At 45.6% G+C, this 21,953-nt stretch overlaps 1 protein-coding gene across 2 annotated transcripts in view; it reads left to right on the top strand.

The window, feature by feature from the left end:
- The window catches only part of PRKCE (protein kinase C epsilon), a 539,420-nt gene extending 520,711 nt beyond the window's left edge, over positions 1 to 18,709 (top strand). Inside the window, exon 15 of one of the 2 annotated variants that reach the window (XM_050754093.1) lies at positions 15,434 to 18,709. In XM_050754093.1, coding sequence (XP_050610050.1) covers positions 15,434 to 15,580 — 147 coding nt within the window. In that variant the 3' untranslated portion in view covers positions 15,581 to 18,709. The remainder of the gene's footprint in view (positions 1 to 15,433) is intronic. The other variant, XM_050754094.1, reaches the window with a different exon arrangement.
- Positions 18,710 to 21,953: the final 3,244 nt, after the last annotated feature.

Here is a 21,953-nt window from a genome sequence, read left to right as displayed (position 1 = left end):
TAGGTTTGACCGAAACTTAACATCCCATTATTATTCTGGAATTCTGGGATTTGACTAATACACAGTAGGTTTGTGAAGGTTCATTAAGTTTCCACATCAACCTCAGTCTCCTCAATGTGAGAAGGCCTGGCCACATAGTGGCAGCCCCCTGCCCTCCATGTTCCTCTGGCTACTCCTTTCTGGACGTACTCCACCTCAACAGCAGCTTTCTCGGAGCACAGAGCTTGGATGTCAATGGAGTATTTCAGGTGTGAGAGCCTAGCTAGGTGTGGAAGAAGGTGGTGAATGGCTAGGCCAGGGAAATATGAAATATATTTGCCTTAAGTAAGGACATGGAAAGATAAGCCCTCCAGAGTAGGGCTTATCAACTGAGATGACTTAGAAAATAAACCAGATCCTGACCTAGGACTTTAGCCGCACTCCTTCCCCCCCAGCGCAGCAGCTGACATCTCAGCTAGTGTTGGCAGTAACAGGATTTGCAATCTTTCTGGGAGGTATGGCAGACTCGGACTATAGGGACCTGGGGTGTGGGTGTTCAACCAAATAATTGAGAAGACAGTCACCCAAAATGTGGCACTTCAGAATGCAGCACCCACCTTGTATCACTGACAGTGAGCTAAGGGGAAGTGCTGGACAGAACGGGGTGCTGGTCTCCACTGTTACTATCTGCGAGACCTTGAGAAATTCACTGACTCTCTCTGCTCATTTCCTATAAAATGAGGGACTTAAGTAATCCCTAAGATTTCTTCCAGCCCTAGCTACATGAGAGCAAGGATTTGCAGGGTTTTTTAATCAATTGTATTGCAATAAAATTTACATAGAATAAATGCACCCATTTCATGTCCACATTCTGATGCATTTGAAAAATGTATATATCCGTGTGACCACCAGCACAATAAGTATATAGAACACCTCCATCCTCCCAAGAAGTTTCCTGCCCATAGCCCCAGGCAACCCTGGTCTGCTTTCTGTCACTGGAGATTAGATTCGTCTTTTCTAGAAGAGTTTCTTATAAATGGAGCCACATAGCATGTACTTTTTTTGTGTCTGCCTTCTTTTACTTGGCATCATGTTTTTGAGATTTGGGACTTATAATTTTAACTTTAGTATGGAAATTTCCAAACATATGTAAAAGTAGAGCAAATCATTGAAGGGATCCCCATGTGTTCATCACGCAGCGCCAACAATTAGCAATGCACAGTAATTAGCAATTAGCAATCAAGGGAGACAGTTCTATCTGTTTTGTTCACAGATGCATCCCCAGCAATGAGAACAATTCCTGGCACATAGTAGGTATTCAATCTGTATTTGTGGAATGAACAAATGAATTCTCCAGATCTACAGTCTTTTTTTCAACTCTATCTCAAAATTCTCCTCTCACCTTTTATGGCTCAAGATCAGTTCCAGTGTATGCCCGGGGATTTGGGGTCATAAGATCCTGCTTTAGGAAACCTGAAATTATTGTTGAATGGTGAGAGAAGGTGGGTGACCTCATCTTGACTTGAGAGGCACATATTAGAATGTTTACAGTTCCCATTTCACAGGCAGTGCAATAATAAATCCTGGGCCAAGAGAACTTCTCTCTATCTAGAACATTTTCCTAAATAAGTGGGGGAGAGATTGGTAAGTGGAGGAACTGGGTCTTTGCCAGGGCCATATTGGAAAGCTTCTTCTTTGGATACCAAAAATATCCCTGGAATGGTAAACCCAACAGCTGTCAGCAATAACACGGCTTTGAAAAGTAGACGATAAATGAAAAAAGGCCCCCAGTTAGAAGCAGAATGAGTCCAAGTTGCCACTGTTTTCTTACCCACTTCTAGTTGGAGACACAGGCTCCTGCTGCATCGCCAGGTTCGGGTCCTGCCACTGCACATCCTGCTGCAGGGGGCCAGCTCACTGCAGGGCCTGGCTCAGCAAGCTCAGGCCCCAGGCAAGCCAGGGCAGGCAGGGTACTGTCTCCTCCTGAGGCTCTTTATTCCTGGATAGCCACACAGCATTTTCTACATCATGTTCTGTCCCAGGCATCTCCTGGGGTGCCCCTAATGTCTATGAAACAACCCCAAAAGACTTGGTGGGGATGGCGGCCTCTTGCACTGTGAGGGGTACATGGCAGAATGCAGTTGTTTGTTTGATCTTAACACAGCAACACTGCTATTGACAGAAACCATTGAACTGGCAGCTTGTGCTGGGCACAGTGCTGCGTGTCTTTGTGCAGATGGCTGCATCGATGCCTCCTGGCAGTTCATCATAGAAGGCAGGATAGCACATGCCAGGGGCACAGCCTCGGGGTCAGAACAAGCTGATTCCAAGTCCTAACCCCACCTCTTGCCCAGCCTGCACCTTAGACAAGACGTCTAATGCCTCGGAGCCCATTTCCCCATCTTTACAATGGAGATGTGATCACAGCACTCTGCTCCCTGTGGAGTGGGTGTGAGGTTACAAGAGCCGGGCGTGGAAGGCATCAAAGCACTGGCAAACTCTCCATCTGCAAGCTTTGTTATGTTTTCCTCCTAAAGAAGCTCAGGCTGTCCCAGGCACTAAGCTGGTGCTAGAAATACAAGGCAGATGCCCATGTGGAGCTCCAGTCCAGTGGAAAAGACACTTCAGACTGAGTCATCATTTAGCCCCAGTTATGAGGAGTACCAAGAAAGAGAACCCCGTCACAAGGGTCAAGGTATATATAGGAGGGGACTAGCCTGGTTTGGGGATCATTCCCCCAGGAAGAGGTATTTCCTTTCCCATACAGCAGCACCAGACACGTCCCTTGAGTGGCCTCATGAATGGTTTCAGAGCTCACATGCAGCATCCTCTCAGTCTGGCTCTTGGAGGGCTGGTGGGATCTGGCGGAGAGAACGGCTGTGGCGCTCTGCCGTCCTCCAGAGACTCTGCAGGGTTCATTCCATTAGCTGGGAGCTTGCAAAGCTAGGCTGAGCTGGGCCCTGCTAGTGTCAGAAGCCCCAGGCCCTCTTTGCCCCCAGGCACTGCCAGCCTCTTGGGGGAGCTAAGACTCCTGGGGCACTTAGCAACATACCCAGGCTGTTTCTAAATCCCAGAGTGGATGTCATCTGGGGCCAGCGTACACTAGATGGACGATGTGGACTCATCCATAACCAGGTGGCCCGATGTGGCTGGAATGTATGCTTTATATTTTTGTTACCAAATTTCAGAATCAACGTGTCACAGCCAAAGGAGTGCGTAGGTGTGGGCCTGGGAGGGCCTGGATGGGCGTGGGAGGGTTTGAGGAGCAGGAATAAGCGCCACCCCTCAGAACTGCCCAGAAGTGCCTCCTTCACTAACAGGAATGGAGACATAATGTGTTTGGAGCTAATGCTTTGAGACTATTGGCTTCACCTGCACGTAGAAGACGCCTCTGGAAAGAGGCTTAGATACAGAGTCTACATCCGGGGGAATGTTCTCAGCCATTTTTACATGAGACAGCCTTCCCCGCAGAGCACCGTATGGTCACTGAGACCAGAGGGGATGCCCCATGCTGGGGACCCGACCCCTGTGATCTGAAAGACTTCAGCAAAAGGGGGCACTTCAGGTCCTGAAAATACTTCTCAGGGCTTTCTCCTTTATGTGGATTCCTCAGAGACAGTTACTGTACCACTTAGAAAGCCAGGCTTTTTATAAGGGAAATGTTTAAATCAGTGGTTCTTAACTTAGCAGTGGTATCACTACCCCCTTGGAGAATCTGATATAGTAATCTCTCTCTCCAGGAAAACCCCGAGGTGTCCATAAACACAGTACACTGTTCTATATTCTACCAGGTTCATGGAAACTCTGAAGCCGTCCTCCGAGGCAGGGGTCTGCAAACTGCAGCCCATGGGCCAAATCTAGCCCACCACCTGCTTTTGTGCAGCCCTAGAATAAGAATGGTTTCCACACTTTTTTTAATGGTTAAAGAATACTATTTCATGACATATGGACACTGTGTGGAATTCAAACATCAGTGCCCATAAAGTTTTATCGGAACACAGCCACAGTCATTCATTTACATAGGTTCATGCTGCTTTTGGGCTACAGTGGCAGAGTGGAGTGGTTATGACAGAGACCATATGGCTCACAACATCTAAAATATTTCCTACCTGGCCTTTCACAGAAAAAAATCAAACCCTTTTAAGGGTGGGAACCCCATTTAAGAAGCTTATTTTATATTCCTTACTTTTGCTTAAAATGATTGAGCCATGGAATTTAGACATAGAAGCAGCATTGAAAGTCTCCTTGAAAAGCTTCTCACTTTACCAATGGCAGACGAGGAACGTGTTCCCCAGTTTTGCAGAAGCAAGAGCCACGAAGGGGCTCTGTCCTGGGCCCTCCCTTTTTTCTGTAGGTTTCTGAATTGGCACTGCCTTCTGAAGGAACCTTTAGGTAGTTGCCCTGAAGTTTTGTTTCAAAGCATCATAACACATGTTAGAAGTTTGGTGGCAATCCCTGAAAGCTGTGTCTTTAGACCCCAGCTAATTCCCAAACGATAGTTGGCTGAACTCCTTTGATCTCTATTTGCTGGGTGTAGGGGAGGAGGTTTGCTGTTAGCTAATACCTGAAGCAGAGTTTTCCTTTTTCCTAAAGGAACTCCTCAAATGGAATTTGTAAAAAAAAAAAAATTTTTATAGTTTAGCAAACAATAATGAGACTGGAGAGGGGAAATAGTTGAATTCCATCAAATAGCGGACCTGATAGAATTCAGTTGTGGTTGATTGTTCAGAATGCCTGGCAGTCTGAGAGAATTTGGTCCATTTAGCAAATAGATATGTGTGTCTGACTGCCTCCAAAGGAGTGAAGCAACTTTCCCTCAGAAGTGGTTTAGCGAGGAAGCCAACCAGATTATGGGGAAGGGGCCTGTGAGGCCCGGCCTGAGGCTTGGGCAACTTGTCCCTACGGCTGCAGGGGCCACCGAGCTGCCAAGACCCTTTCCGTTGGGCTGGGGAATGGCGGGCCAAGTGGCTTCCCATTTTAACTGCCATTTGTGCCCTTATGCTTAAAAAGCAAGTGGGTCTTCAGTTTCTTCTCCCTTAAAAGGTGGAAGCAGTGATCTTTTCAACACTGTAAAGGTCACACACTGGAGGATTGTGAGACCCATTCAGCCAGGAGATAACTTTTTAAAATCGAATTAGTAGGCCACATTTAAAAAGAGATGTAAGTGAAAATGTAGACTGGGGCATTTAGTGGCAACTCCAAAGACCTGGGATCCCTGGGTCTGTGTCCCCGACAGGCGGCAACAGCTGGTGAGGCATGCAGCCCTCAGCTTGCTGGGCTCCTCAGTTCCCGGGGCGCCCAGGCTCCCCCGTGCCATTGGACTTTGTGCACACACAACACAACACACACAGACATCCAAAGACACACACATGTCCCACTCATTAGAAAGAAAAGGAGAGCTGATGCTTTTTAATGTTTTTGAGATAAGATCTGGCACTGTCAAACCCAGGCTGGAGTGCCGTGATACGATCTTGGCTGGCTTGCAACCTCTACCTCCTGGACTCAAGCCAACCTCACACCTCTGCCTCCTGAATAACTGGGATTACAGGCACATGCCACCATGTCTGGCTAATTTTTGTATTTTTTTGTAAAGAAGGGTCTCACTATGTGGCCCAGGCTGGTCTCAAATTCCTGGGCTCAAGCTATCTACCTACCTCGTCCACCAGAAGTGCTGGGATTGTAGGCATGAACCACCACGCCCAGCCAAGAGATGGTGTTACAGCCTGCAATTTTAGCCAGCCGTGCTAAAATTTGCTTCCTTCCTTGTTTTTCCAAATTCCTTCCTTGTTTTTCTCGTCTTATTCCAGAAAGTTTAAAGATGGCCCACCAGTATACATAAAGTTTACTATGAATGTAATGTCAGTGGAAAGGAAGAAAGAGAAAACAGCACAGGAAGGCAAAAAGGAATCAGGAATGTTCTTTTGGGTGGGTCACATAGTTGGCTCTTGGCCTCCAGTGAAAACTAATTAGTTCTAGATTTCATGTGCATGGGAGAAAAATGCACACAGGTGGCCCAGGTGAAACAATGATTATTCCGTGAACTAAGACCAAATAGAAAGTTCTCTCCAGGATCATCCCAAAGACAATTCTGTTTGTTCTAACCATACAGTTGTGATCTATAGATGTATCGAGGAAGGAACAATGCCAATAATTTACTCGATGCCATCTACTGTTCTTACCACTTGATTGTATTCTTTCATTTAATCCTTACAACACATATGTGGGGAGGACTACTAATGTCCCCATTTTATGGATAAGAAAATGGCGGCACAGAGATTACATAATTGGCCCCCACAAAGTTAGTACCTGGAGAGGCAGGCATAGAATTCAGGCAGTTGGGTTGCAGAGTATGAAGGCTAAGCCACTAAGCTACCTCTTCTCACAGATCGGCATTTAAAGAAACCAGTCTGATTCCACGAGAGTTCTCAGATGTCCCGATTTTATAAAGACCAATATAAAATAGACCAAGAAGTCATGAAGCTGAGAAGGAATGCCAGTATATAGCAGGAACTTGCTATGTGTTGGAGGAGGCCAAATCTAGAATGGTCTTCGGCTCCTAAGCAGGCCTTTGGACAACAACCACAAAAAAGGCCTTTTGAAATTGTTAAAAGAAGAAAGAAAGAGACCCATGGCCTTTATATGGAGGGACTCCACCAGGCTGCCCATCAGAATCACTTATGGAGCTTTAAAAACTCACTGTCTGGAGATTCCAATTCGTCAGGTCTAGGACCATGCTCAGGTGTCTAAATAGCTGTGTTTGGCTTTTATGCACAGCCAGGATTGAGAACCACTGTGTTAAAAAATGGCAAAAGGCAGACCTGTTATTTTGCCTCCAACTTTTCTCCAAAGACAAATAGCTCCAAAGTACAAAGGTAAGGGTGAAAACCACAAAGGGAAAACTGAAACCCAAGACAGGCAAATTACATTTAATAAAGCTCCCCTGGGGAACCCTATTATTCCATGCCCAGACCAGATCCCAAAGCAATTAAACAGAATCTCTAGAGTGGGACGAGCATCTCAGTGGGTTGAAGCTCCCCCGGGTGACTCCAGTGTAGGTCCAGGTGAATTACATTCCAGGTTACAGAAGAATCTGCTCTGCCTACTGGTTGGTAAATTGGAAATGATGGGATAGAGTAGTGATACCAAGTGATAGGAGAAAAGCAAACAGTCTCCCAGTATTCAGAAACTGGGAAAATGTGGACTTAGGACACTTTGAAATTGATATTATTAAAGCAAGTTTCTTGAAATTCTTAATGAGAAGATAGTTTGTGGACATTTAGGGAGCAGTAATAATCACGTGAAGCAATTAACTTCATTTCCAGCAGAGAAATGCTCAGCCATTTGTATCTTTATTCCAGCAAAGCAACTGAGCAAAATGAAAACAGTGACCATGGCTGGTTGCTTCTCAATCAATTTCACAATCACACCCCAAAGAGTGCTGGTGGGACTTGATGTCACCTTTGTAAGAGGGCTGTTTCAGGGGCCAGGTCAAATGGCTCTGGTCCTGATCCTGGGCTAAATAATATTTGCATAAGTGTCCCAATAGATTGGAGGCATGCCAATCAAATTTTAGGATGACATAAAGCTGGAGGATATAGCAGATAAGATGAATGATAGACTTAAAATGGCATTTGCATTGTATTTTAAGGTTTATCTGGACTTTACCTATAACCCTCAGAAAGCTAGGTATGTCTGTTATCTCTACTTCCTAGCTAAATACACTGAGATTCAGAGAGGTAAATTGCAGAATCATGGTGATCTTGACAGGCTAGAAATATGTCCCAAAATAAGAAGAAATCAAGGTTAAGTGTAAAGGATTACGTCTGGATTTTAAAAACCAATTTCAAGCTGGGTATGGTGGCTCACACCTGTAATCCCAGCAGTTTGGAAGGCAGTGGTGGGAGGATCGCTTGAGCCCAGGAATTTAAGCCCAGCCAGGGCAACACAGCGAGATTTCGTCTCTCTACTTTATATACTTAAAAAAAATTTTTTTAATCAATTTCAGAAAAATAAGATTGGAGTTTGTATTAGTTGCCCAGGGCTACTGTAACAAAGTACCAAAACCTGGGTGGCTTAGAACAACAGAAATTTATGATCTCACAGTTTGAGGCTAGAAGTCTGAAATCAAGGGGTTGGCAGGGTCTTGCTCCCTCTGAAACCTACAGAAGAATCTTTCCTTGCCTCTTTCAGCTTCTGGTAGCCGCACATGTTCATTGGCTTGTGTGGTACAGCTTCAGTCTTCACACATGTGTCCCCGTGTCTCTTCCCTCTGTGCATGTCTGTCTCTGTGTCCAATTTCCCCTCTTATAAGGACACCAGTCATATTGGATCAGGGCCCACTCTAATGACCTCATCTTCATTTGATTACATCTGCAAAGAACTTATTTCCAAATAAGACCACGTTCTGTGGTGCTGCGGGTTAAGACTTCACATATCTTTTTGGGGAGACACAATTCAGCTCATAATGGGGTAAAATTGGATTGATACAACTAAGATAGTGTCAACGTTTTCTCATAGCTATTTAAGAAAAGATAAAACATTGATACTGCCTTAGACAATGTTAATATAATTTAAGGGTTCACGCCTACTAGAAAGTAACACCACTGCACTTGGCACTGTTCAGACCGCAGAGGCAGGAACCTAGCACTCACCTCTGGCCACCACCTTCTAAGAAGGAGATGGATTTAAAAAAAAAAATGGCTGGGCACGGTGGCTCATGCCTGTAATCCCAGCACTTTGGGAGGCCAAGGCAGGCAGGTCACCTGAGGTCAGGAGTTCAAGACCAGCCTGACCAACATTGAGAAACCCCGTCTCTACTGAAAATACAAAAGTTAGCCAGGTGTGGTGGCACAAGCCTGTAATCCCAGCTACTCGGGAGGCTGAGGCAGGAGAATCACTTGAACCTGGGAGGCAGAGGTTGCAGTGAGCCAAGATTGTGCTATTGCACTCCAGCCTGGGCAACATGAGCAACACTCCATCTCAAAAAAAATAGAGAACTGCCATGGACTCCTGATAGAAAGTTCCATGGGCAGTCCAGTGCCAGATGACCCCTTTATATGTTTTGACCTGTTTACTATAAAGAAAATCCAAAAGTATGAATATTTCTTGGCTAACAAAATTATAAAGAGGAAGAAGGGATGACAGATGATTATGTTTAGAGAAATTTTTAACTAGAGAGTTAAGAGATTCTCATTTTTGCCAGGCAGGGCACTATGCAGTGATACCTTCTTTATTTCATTTAACTTCACACATCAGTATGAGTATATAAACATATACACATATATTATTTTAATTCGAATGTATGGCTATAAAGAATATATGCATCTATGTGAGGATCTAGTTGATGTTGAGGAAGTGTTCTAATTATTTAAATTCTTTTTCTTTTAGAATATTTAAAGGAGAAAAGTGGAGCTTAGATAAGAATATGGACATTTCAAAGCTAGGATGAACTTGGGATTTGGCTGTTATAGTGACTAAAATTATTTTCTGCCAATGAACATTAAGTGTCTGCTGTGTGCCCTGCCTTGCAGTAGGTACCTTGAGGGGTATGATGGGGAATACGATACACATGAAATAGCAGAAGGGGCTAAATGCATGATCCAGACAGTGCTATAGGAGCTGGGAGGAGGGCAGGGTGCAATGAGACTGGAGTTAGGGAAGTTATAAGAAGGAGGCTCACATTGGACCTAGAAGGATGCTGGCATTTGGGAGACCATGTAGAGACAGCATGTCTCAGTTCAGGTCACACCCCATGAGGCAGAGGACCTCTGGCTTGGGGTCACTAGGCTACTTGTGCTGTTGCTGTCACGCCAAGCAGAGTTAAGGGGGAAGGTAGGGACCAACAAGGTGGCCCCATGAAAGCCAGCCCCCTGTGCCCCAGCCTGTAAGATCAGGGAGGTTTCTCATGCTTTAAAACAAAGTCATCTGTTGATCTCCTGGGAATCAAATGAAGACAGAAGCAGACGCTGCTGGCTCCTCCGAAAGCTTGAGTTTATGACTTCAGCACAGTGAGGGCTGTGAGAGATTGTGCTGGCCAGACAGGAAGTAAGCATTGACGCTGCCTGCCCACCTCTGTCCTGGGCTCCCACCACCACCACAGCCGCTGAGCCTCTAGGCCTCAGAGTTGCCTGAGCTCTAAGGCGGGCCCAGTCTCTGAGAGGGTTATGGAGTGACCTGAAACTCTTATTTCGTTCAGTTCCACCTCCCTCCCTGACTACAGACACCAAAAATGTGCCCTTCCCCCAGAGTCAGTCCCAGATTTCTCAAATCCAAGACCTTATTTCTGAAACGATGCCAGAGGGAATCGGAATGTTGTTTTCCTCTAACATCAACCACAGGGGTCAGGGACATACCCACCAAGTCCCTAAACTTATCTGTCTTGATGGAATTTTCCCAAACCGTGGTCGAACCTGTTTCTGTTTCTATCTTGAGTCAGCAATTAGAGAACTCTAGTGCCCCAAGTCCTGGGAGAAGACATTTCATTAATTGGGCCTAAGCCTACCTGCTTTGCAGGCCCCATGGTGCTAGTGATGGTCTGGCTCCAGGCCCTTCATGAATCAGACTACAGCCATACCCCTCTTCACCCCCTGCCTCCACTTCCCAAAATCAAAACACCCCCTGACGGGACAGTAGTCCCTGCTCCTGAACCCAGATCACGTTACTGGCTCTAGATAAAGTAGCAGCAAGAGAGGTGCATTTATTAATTTTTTCTAGCCGATATCTATTGAGTACGCAGTATGTGCCAGGCATTGTGCTAGGCTGGGGATAGAATGGTGAGTTCAGCGCAGTCTCTGCCTGCAAGGAGCTCATAGATTAGTTGAAAAGAAGAGGCCTCCTCAGTGTGGCGAGTGCTAAGTTAGGAGAGATGGTGAGGGCACCCACAAGAAGCTTTGTTCAAGTAGCCTTGGAGGGACAAGGAGAGTTCCTGAAGGAAGGGCACATACATGGAGGTGGGGAAATTGCATGGATCTGGGGCAGAAGGCAGGGATGGGGGAGGGCATTCCAGGTAGAGGGATAGCTGTGCAAGGCTGGAGGCAGGAGAAAGCAGGAGGAAGCCCCACAGTTGGACAGTGCCAGGGAGATGAAGCTGGGGGAGGCAGCAAGGACAAGCTCCTGAAGGGCCTCAGAAGCAGGTGATTGAAAGATCTCAGGACTTTACCCCAAAAGCAGTGATGTGCAATGGAAGCATCTCAATTGCTGGAGGAAGCACTAGGATGTTCAGGCAGTCCTGGGCTCAGCCCTAGTTCTGGATTTGGAGGCACAGAAAGAAAGGTAAGACTCAGCCCCTACCTTCAGGAAACTCATTGATGGGCAGATTCCATGCACTGTGTTGGGTAACAACCAAGCTGTGCGTGATGCATGCCCATGGCACACGAATGCTAAGATTTGAAGGCATGATGGGAGCTATCATTTATTGAGTGCCCTCTGTATGCCAGGTTCTGCAGAAGGAACCTAACATCGCATCTCACTCAGTCCTCAAGGCAGCCTATAGTGTGCCTGTTACCACCCCCATGTGACAGATGAAAAGATCACGGCCTAAAGAGGTTAACTTCACAGCTTCAATAACCAGGAAGGGATGGCACCAGGATGAGCTCAGCCAGTGATCTTCCTCCTACTCTATGCAGCCTTCCCTAAGTGTGGGCCGAAGGTTGTAGGAAAGGCTTCAGGGATTAGGAGGGGACCGGAGAGTTAGAATGTTGTTCCCTGTGTCCCACTGTCATCTCTCAGGCTCTGCAGTGGGGGGCAGGAGCCTGATATTTAGGCATTAGGGGAGGCAGGGATAACTGAGGATCACGATAAACAAGTGTCTCTGAGAGCCTGCCCCTCAGAACCTTTAAGTCAAGTCCTGTGCCTGCTCTGTGAGGGAGGTAGCAGCTTTTCAAAGAATGAAATCGGTGAGTAAAGAATATAATCTGCAGTTCTTTCCAAATTCGAGGATGCTGTGCTACCTACATACCATTAATAGGGGATGGGTTTTCCCAGGGACGTTTGCTTTGGAAAACTCCCAAGCCTCTAATGTTAACACTTAGAGATTGCACATAGTGGGGATAGTTATTTGAATTAGAAATGGGTGACTCACATGTACCTAAAATCTCTCCAAGGAAAGTAGGGTAGGGGCCAAGTAGTGTAAGGAGATGGGTGAGCCAAGTCTGTAACGATCATGAAGAATGGCATATTCTCTCGAATGCCACAAATGATTCTGGAACCTCAAGAATCGTGGAGCTGAGCTAAATGGCTCTCCAAGGTAGACCACCATGAAGCTAAAGTCCTCTGGGAATGACACCACTAGCAGTATTGACTGAGCCTGGTTCCCTGGTTCACAACAGCAAGTTGTGAAATTCAGACCTCCTGTAGAATCTAGCTTTACCATTAAGCTCAGTTGACCTCAAGAAATGAAACCAGCTTCCATGATTAACAGACACTAATGACCAACAGGTGAAACACAATCAGGTAAATAGGGAGAGCCAGTGCCAGACAGCTTACAGATTTTCTGAAGTCCTTCATACACAGGTTCCTCTCATTAGCAGCCAGCTGGGAGGGAGCTGGGGGTGATTCTGAAACCTGGAGAATCCTGGTCACTATATCATACATGAGTTGAAAAGAGGGGGCCTCCTCAGTGTGGTGAGTGCCAAGTTAGGAGAGATGGTGAAGGCATCTCCTGCCTCCACGCCTTATACAGCCAGCCCTCTGCCTGGATTATACTAGTCTACCATAGACCTGGACATGGCCCGTCTTTGGTGATGTTACAAATGGAACATTCCTCTTGCTGTATTCCTTGACTCTCTTTTTCTCTCTACTGCCACCCCTACTACTCCATTGTCCCCTTCGGCTCCAGCTCCCCCCAGCGTGGATGCCCCTGGCTTGCCTTCTGGGATGATACCCAGTGCTTCCCCAATTGTTGCCACAGTCTGCCCAGCCCACTCCTCCCTCTAGACTCACTTCACCAGGCACAGAGGGCCCATAGCCTGCAATCCTCCCCAGTCAGTGAATCCCTCCCCCTTCCATAGAGATCTTCAGAAGAGGTGTCCCACACCCTTTGCCCAGGCGCCACCCTCCCGCATCGATGTGCGTCACTGTTGGGATGGTCTTTGTTGTTTCCCTCTCAAGCAGGGCCCTCCTTTTCCTCTTGTTCTGTACACACTGGAGAGGGAGAACAGATGGTCCTCCTGCTGGGGGCCAGCCCTCCTGGCAGAGGTGACCAAACCACCCAGCTTTCCCTTCTCAGGGGCAGCATGGATGCCCCTCAGCTGCAGGTTCTGTTTCTGGGAATCCCTTGGGTTTTCTGTGTGTCCTCTCCTTCCGCCTTCCAAGGTCTCTGAGACCTGCTGACCTATGCAGCTCAAGCCCAGAAAGAAGACACCAGGCAGGACTGGTGGTGCTAAAAGATGGTAGAAATCAGTTTGTCCCTTCTCCGTGCTGTTTGTGATTCTGATTTCAACCTGGGGCCATTTGAAAACAGTCCCCTGTGCAGCTCACCCGGCCCATGTTACCCCTATCTTCCCGGACTCACAGCTGTCTCCCACCATGCTTGCCGACTGGCAGGCCTTTCTGGCTTTATTTTGCCTAGTGGTGTTACCTAAATGTCTCCTGGTTGAACTTGACTCTTGTTATATCTTCCAATTTCTCCCGTGTCCAGATTTCCAGACCTTACCCACTGTGGAAGGCATCACACTGAAGCCCAGACATAAGTTCTGGCTCTGTTCTTAACCAGTCCGGTGACCCTGGGAAAGTCATCAAACCTCTCTGAGCCACAGTTTCCTCATCTGTAGGATCAGGATGTTCCCGGCCTGTTCTGAGGATCAAATGAGCAAATAAATGCAAAGATGCTTTGTAAACTGTAAACCAACATTCTCCAAACTGCATTCTGTAGAACCTGCTCTCAGGAGAGGTGTTCATAAACTATTTAGGAAAAAAAAAAGAAAGTTTTAGGTCAAGTTTGAGGAAGCCTGGCCCAAACAAAGCAAACCAGATTTCCTCACTCCAGAATTTCTCGGAGACTAACTTACCAATGTGCATAGCAAATCTCCAAGAGCAGGGTAGAAAACATGGCTTTGTGTCAAAACCCCTTTTTTCATGGACTACTTATTAACATCTTTAGGTTACCGGTTTCCACAGAGCGTAGTGTATATTAATATTATTTCTCCTACAACTAATAATATGAATCTTTCCACAAGATTTATTCCATCATCCAGGTCACTAATCCTGGGTAATACCAGTTAATCAGTGTCTGAAAAAAGTATTGCTGGAGTCCTTGCCTTTAATCTTCTGGGCATTGTGCTCTGTGCTGTGGGGGAGAGGGTACCCGCTATTGAAGGCCTCTGCCATTGGACTCCAGCCCTAACTCCCACCATCCCCATGCTGCACTCTGCCCCTGCAGCTTGGTGAACCCATTGGCCTGTGTATGCATCTTTTGTCTTCCTATTCCCTGCCTTTGTTCCATCCTTCTCCCTGCCAAAGTACCTCCCTCCCATTTCTACCAGTACAATTGTCACCCATTCCTCAAATTTTAGTCCAAACCCTGCCTTCTCCATGGAAATTTTTCTAACTAAAGCGATGTGTTCTACACAGGACTGCTGGCCCCTCAAACTCAACTCTAAGCCCCTAAAGGCAGACAGCATTATTTATACTTCCTGATTTTCTCCAAAAACCAGGATTCATTTGTGGATTGATTGATTGCTCCCTTCCACCCCATCCCCCAGAACCATAAGGCTCACAGTTGTACTTTGGGAACTTGAACCCAGAGGTATGGGTCCTTCAGAGCTGCGGAGTCAGTGGTGAGTTTACACTCTTCATTCAATAGACACTTACTGCTAGGGAACTGCTGGGAACCCAAGGTTGAGCAAGACAGGGTCTCTGCCTTTAAGAAGCTCTTGGTCTAGACAAAAGCATAAAAACATGGCAAGTCAATGTGCTGAGTGTAATAATTGAAAAAATATGGGAGCACACAGTTGGGTTCATGGTGAGAATAAGTGGAAATCGAGGCAGGCTTGTAGAGAGGATGTCACCTGGAGCAGACGTGGCCGGATTATGGGGAAGAAGGACCTCTGGGAGGGGATTCAGAAGGGAGGTTGTAATGGAGCCAGAAGGTTATAGCAGTTGCTGGAAGAGGGTGTGAGATGGGACCTTTGCATCGTACACACACACACACACACACACACACACACACACACACACACACACACGGCTGTGGGAATCCCACTTCCCTGCTTTTCCATCATACCCTCTCACCCCTTCTTCCTTCTCACCTTGACTCATTCTTCCTCTCCTCCTCTGTCACCTCCGGGTCCTGGGGCCATCCATCGTTACCTCATCGGGACAGCCCCGTGTCTGCTGTCTGTTGGTAGCTAGAGGCCTGCTTTGGTGACAGGCTGGTCAGTGCGGTGCCCACTCCCCGTGGGGGGCCCTCAGGAGGGAGGGCAGCCTCCACTTACCACTTTCTCTTTTCTTCCCACAGAAAACCAAAAGAGACGTCAATAATTTTGACCAAGACTTTACCCGGGAAGAGCCGGTACTCACCCTTGTGGACGAAGCAATTGTAAAGCAGATCAACCAGGAGGAATTCAAAGGCTTCTCCTACTTTGGTGAAGACCTGATGCCCTGAGAGCCCACTGCAGTTGGACTTTGCCGATGCTGCAAGAAGGGGTGCAGAGAAGACTCCTGTGTTGCAGAGACTCAGCAGGTCTTGAACTACTTCTCCTCCTCGGAGCCCCAGTCCCATGTCCACTGTCTATTTATTGCATTCCCTTGCCCCAGGCCACCTCCTCCCCCTCCCACCTGGCGACCAGAAGGCGCTCTCGGTTCTTGTCTCACCAGTAATACAGACTCATTGGGTCAGCAGTTAGCTGTATACACTGCCGTGTTTGGACCGTTGGCAAGCCTGGTTCCACTCCTCAGGGGCTCCTGGCAGTGAAGCAACTTCAGTTCTTTTACTGCAAAGAAAAGAAAAAAGAAAGCAAGCAAACAAGAAGACTCTGGCTCTGCTGTTGGACACAGATCCTGACCCCTCTTGCTTCTTTTCCCTCCTGCGCCCCAGCTTGCCATCCCTGCCCTTCTGTCCTGGAGAAGAGACTGGTGCTTCTCCGCACACACAAGGGACGGCGCCCTCAAGGCATGCCCTCTGAGGGAGGGAGACCAGAGATGCAGGGATTGGCCAGCTGGGTTGGTTTGCTCTGGAATGGCTAACTCTTGCCTGCTTTGGTTTTAGCTTTTCAGCATGCCAAAGTCATGTAAGTTTGTGTCTTGTGGAAGAAATCCTCTTTGTAGAAAAAGGAACGGGGTTTTGAACTCTGTTAACATTTGAAAGATATATTTTCAAATTCACTTTCTAATTGGCCAAAAGATATAAATTCCAGTCTGAATACAGGTAGATATTAAAGGGCTAATACAAAATGAGAAACCGGTCGTCCAAGGTGGATGCTGTCAGTGACCGAGTAACACATGAGGGCTGTATGAATTGAGAGAAAAGGCAGCAAGTAGCGTTCCTCATCATTCAAGTTCTACCTGGACACAAAGGCCAGGACCCTGGGGTTCCAACAAAGCTCAGCTCCCAGATTCTCTTTCCAGTTTCATCCTAAGTTCCTAGCATAAACACTATTTATTTTCTGCAGCAGTGTGTTATTTTAGCGCACTTATACAAAATGGTAGTACTACTGTGTTGTGGTTTTTAAACATTAAACATGTAAAGTTATATATGAAATACCTGCTTTTGGAATAAGCAGAATGAGGCTACACATGGGTTATACAAAGGGTGTCTGGAGACTGAACGGCAACTTGTTTGAAAACTGACAGTGTCACAAGATGTACTCAGTTTTGTTTCTGTGTGACATGCAATGGCAACTCATGTGGACACTATTTAAGGGATGTGACATTACCTCCTGTAGATACGCTAACAGTGTTATTCTTTCATTTCCAAGGGTTCTGTGTGGCTTTGTGTATATGTTTCCTGGAGGTCATTTGATTACCTAATTTACTGAACTGATTTAGCAGGGAATGGAATCCATTCCAACTATTGCACGTGGATTTCCCAGCTGCCCCTAAATATATATACTTGTGAGTGGCAAAGTGGCACTAATGAAGCTTTTTGCCTTTTGTACATTTGAGATTTTTGTATATAGTGTTTGCTGCAAGGCCTGTGGAATTAATTCATTGAATATAGAGGTATCAACTGCTGCATGTTCAGGCATATTATAAAACTTTAGTCTATGAAAGAATAATTATAATAATGTCCAGGTGCAATACTCTGTAAGTGTATTGGTTCAAGTTACCGAGACATAGGTGTGTTCCTTTATGGGGGATGGGGGGTGTGTTGGGGATTCTTTGTATTGTTTATTTCATTTTGGTTTATTTTAAAAGATGTAAACATGTATTAAGCTATATTAAATCTCACATACAGTTCTCCTGTGCTCTATTATACCCTGATAGAGATGGGGGAGAGAAAGGAATGTTTTTGATGGTGGTTTCAAAGCTTGGACAGTAACTATCTTGAGCCCATAGAGAGTCTGTGTCCATATTTGCATCTGGCTGGTCATAGCCTTTGTTACTAATGACGACATTCAGTTCTCTTTTGTTTTTATTTTTTAAAAACTCAGGTGTAATTATTATCTGTTCTTATAATAATTGCAAATATTAAATATTATGATATATCAATTCATGTGTTTGGCATACCAGTGAATGATGAAGAACATTAGATTAATTTAATTTATCTTCGGTAACTTGACATTCTGGAGAGAGACTATCTTCTGGAGTTGAGTACAAGCACAGAAACATCTTTACGGTGGCATCATCTCATTTTTTAGGAAGACATGATAATACTGCCCATCATACTCATGTGTAACTACTGTTCTTTCTTCTGCTTTCTTCACCATTTTAAACTTTGGACAACCAAGCAAGCTCTAACTGCAATGCCAGATGGCCTTGTCCAAGGGTCTGGTGTTTGCATGGCAGTGGGGACTGGGCCTTTCCTACAGGACAACTGGCAAGTTTGCTGGGAAGTCAAATAATACATTCCACCTGGCAGCTGAAGGCAGTCAGTCAGTCTGTCCCAGAAAGGGCCCTTTTTAGCACCCAAGGCTGGGCTGGCTGGGATGCCTCTGGCTGGTGACGTTCTCACACAGGCAGATTTAAATCCAGCAAAGGTCTATAGAAAAAGGCTTGTGTGTTCCTTGAGTAATCATTGTTTCATTTTCATTTTTACAAGAGTTTGAAAATAGACACACTGTTAACACTTCTGCCAGTTTTTTCTAATCTTTCCCGCCCCACCCCCTTTCTCTTTCTCTCTCTCTCTCTAAAAAAAAAAAAAAAAAAAAAAAAAAAAGGGGGGGAGTGCAAAAAAAAAAAAAAAAGCCAAAAAATATATATGAAGGATAGCTGTTCTCCTGTGTTCTCTCATTATGGGCTTTGTGAAGTAGAAACATAATTTTTTCCTCCAAAGGTGAAAAAACAACTTAATCTTGCTTTTTTAAAAAAAAAAAGAAGGCTAAAAAATTACCTCTTTTTAAATTATGTGCAAAATAATTCTGGCTAACTATAAAATGTATTCAATTTTAGGATTTTTTTTTTGTATTGTGATGCTTTATTTGTACATTTTTTCCTTTCTGGATGTAATTTTAATCTCTTGCCATTCATTAGTGTTATTTCATTGTAAACATTATTGTGCCAAATGTACTGTATTCAAAAGGATGTGAATGTGTATTGTTTCAGAACCTAATAAATACAATGACGTTAAGTCTTATTTCTCAGTGCCAGTAAGAATTTTTAATCTCCGTTATGAGTGGCAAAGTGGCACTAATGAAGCTTTTTGCCATTTATATATTAGAGATTCAAAAATTCCTAAACCTAAACGTGGTTTCAGCTTTCCTTTCTCCTTGGAAGATGCACAAAAGCTGCAAATGACCATATTTGCACATTCCCCCTTCCTCTGTGCTTCTGGGCTGTCAGAAGGAATTAGGGGACCTGTGCCGACTGGACATGGCTCTCAGCTGCCTTGGCCTGTCTGCCTTGGGGTGCTGGGAGATAGGCAAGAAAGCACCTGCATTTTTGTCTTTCCAGAGAAGCAAATGCCGGACCACCTTGCAGCTGATGCCCGTTTGAGCCTCCTCATGACTCAGTTTTGGGCCTGATGCTTGGAACTATAGGCCTTTGGGGTCCAGGGACTCCTCCTAGGGCGAGAGTTCTGGCCTGGAGCACAGACTGGCCGGGGGACTCCACGCTTCGCTCTTGCCCACCTGCCCCACGCAGCCCATGTCTGTGCCCATCCTGCCGACTCCTGGGCTCTCCAGGTTCCTCCTTCACTATGGGATTCCTTTTCTGCCATTCAAGCATGTTGGCCCGGTACTGCAAGACTCCTCCTCTTTCCCCAACACAAACTTTTCAAGAATGTTTGAAACTCAAAAGCACCCTCTTGAGTACACCAGAAATTTCCATTGGCCAGAATTTCCTGTTCCTTAAAAGTTACAGAAATGGGCCGGGTGCGGTGGCTCATGCCTGTAATCCCAGCACTTTGGGAGGCCGAGGTGGGCAGATCACCTGAGGTTGGAAGCTCAAGAACAGCCTGACCAACACGGAGAAACCTCATCTCTACCAAAAATACAAAATTAGCCGGGCATGGTGGCGCATGCCTGTAATCCCAGCTACTCGGGAGGCTGAGGCAAGAGAATCGCTTGAACTCGGGAGGTGGAAGTTGCGGTGAGCCAAGATCGCACCATTGCACTCCAGCCTGGGCAACGAGCAAAACTCCATCTCAAAAAAAAAAAAAAAAGTTACAGAAATGATTGCAGTTCTACTATTTCTTATCCTAAGGTAAGGGGATGGCCTCCCTTGTCACCCTCTACTCACAAAATCACTTCCTCATAAGCCCTCCAGTGACTGGCATGTCTGCCCGAAAGGCCTCTTCTCTCACAGTTTTTCCTCTCTCAGCAACATCTCCTGCCCACCTGGAGATCTAAGCATGAATATCCAGACCCACCCCAAGAAGGATGTGTTTAGCACATAGTTTTCTCTCTGATTCAGGCAGTTGTTTCTAGGTAAGTGACCACCCAAGGAGAAGCAACCTTCCCACCAGCTTGTCTGTCTTATCACAAAGTTAAACAAAATTAGGAGAAACATCAAACTCATAGAGGCAGAGAGTATAATGGTGGTTGCCAGGGTCTGGGATGAGGGTGGGAATGGGTAGATGTTGGCCGAACTAACAAAGTTTCAGTTAGGATAAATACGATCCGAAGCTTGATTGTAGAACATGGTGACTATGGTTAATAATTATGTACAATTGAAAGTTGCCGAGAGAAGATATTATGTGTTCTCACCACAAAAAAAGAATGGGCTGGGGCCAGGCACAGTGGCTCACACCTGTAATCCCAGCACTTTGGGAGGCCAAAGTGAGAGGATCATTTGAGCCCAGGAATTCAAGACCAGCCTGGTCAATAAAGTGAGACCTCATCTCTCCAAAAAAAAAAAATCAGCCAGGCACTGTGGTGCACGCCTGTGGTCCAGCTACACAAGAGGCCACAGCAGGAGGATTGCTTAAGCCCAGAAGGTCAAGGCTGTAGTGAGCCATAATTGTGCCACTGCACTCCAGCCTGGGCAAGAGAACAAGATCCTGTCTCAAAATAAGAAGGAAGAGGAGGAGGAGGAGGAGGAGAAAGAACGTGAGGTGATGGATATATTAGGTTGGTGCAAAAGTAATTGTGGTTTTTGCCATTTTTAAAAGTAATACTAACACTTTTACCTATGTAACAAACCTGCACATCCTGCACGTGTACCCTGGAACTTAACATAAAAATTAAAAGAAATACTATATACTATTTTAACAAATTTTAAAAAGTAATGGCAAAACTACAATTACTTTTGCACCAATCTAATGTCAATTAGCTTGATGTAATCATTTCACAATGTATACTTATCAAAACATCACATATACTGCGAATATACACAATGTTTACTTGTCAATTATAACTTAATAAAGCCGAAAAACATCAGCAGAAACAAAAGGAGCTGTTGTAGGAAGGTCAGGAGATACCCGCAAGCACGTGGCTGAATGAAATGTGACCAGCCTGCACGTCCCTTTCTTTACCTAGAGCTCTGGAAGAGAACAGCTCCAAAGTGCTGGAGACAAGGGACTCGTCCTCTCAAATTTCTGTGCTCCACAAAGCACTGAGAAAGGTCAATTCCTGTCAGTATATCTGGTTTGGAACCTCTCTTCCCACCCTCAACCACATTCTAGCTGAGAAAGCCAGGCGCTGACCCACCTGTTCCAGGGGAGCTCTGGGCAGGGTCCCTAGCAAGGTTCAGGTGGCTGCAGAGCTGCTTGAGGAGAGTATGTGTGGCTGTGCCCTGAACTAAGAAACAGCCAGACTAATAGATTTCTTGCCAAGGAAATCTATGGGGATATTATCCCTTCTCTATTTCCTTGTACCGAGGTGCAGACCATCACTCGGGCTACCAGAAGCCCGAAGATCCCCATGCAAGGCAATCTCAGAAGCACTAGGTATGCGTTGTCCTCATGTTTGGAGTGGCAGAGAGCGGGTGGAAAGAAGGCTTGAAAGCCACATCATGAAGTCTGTTTCCTACTTCAAAGTACTTTAGCCCAGACAATGACATTACATATGTGGTATGTTAGTTTTAAGCTATACTTGAAGGAGGACCCTTCAAGTACAATCAGAAATACATTTTTCAGGGATGGACAGCAGGTTGAATAAATAGTATTTATTCAGAAAGCTACTACAAGTTCTTCAGCCTTCTTTTACCTCCCAAAGCACCTGGGAGTTTTGCCATTAACATAAGGGATGCTAGAAAACTATTTTCTCAAGGAAAATGGTGGCTTGTTAATTAGCATAAAGAATGTTAGAAAGGTGACATTAGTGGTGTCTGAGATATGCAGATTGGCAAAGATATCTCAAGATAAATCTCCATGTTTTAAAACACAGGATATGAAAACCTAGGGAGACTTCAACTTTTCTAGTAGTTGGAAAAATGCAAAT

The sequence above is a fragment of the Macaca thibetana genome, chromosome 13 (genome assembly GCF_024542745.1).
Source record: "Macaca thibetana thibetana isolate TM-01 chromosome 13, ASM2454274v1, whole genome shotgun sequence".
Taxonomy (NCBI): domain Eukaryota; kingdom Metazoa; phylum Chordata; class Mammalia; order Primates; family Cercopithecidae; genus Macaca; species Macaca thibetana.
The sequence above is the reverse complement of the archived record's forward strand: the minus strand, read 5'-3'. Positions and strand labels throughout refer to the sequence as shown.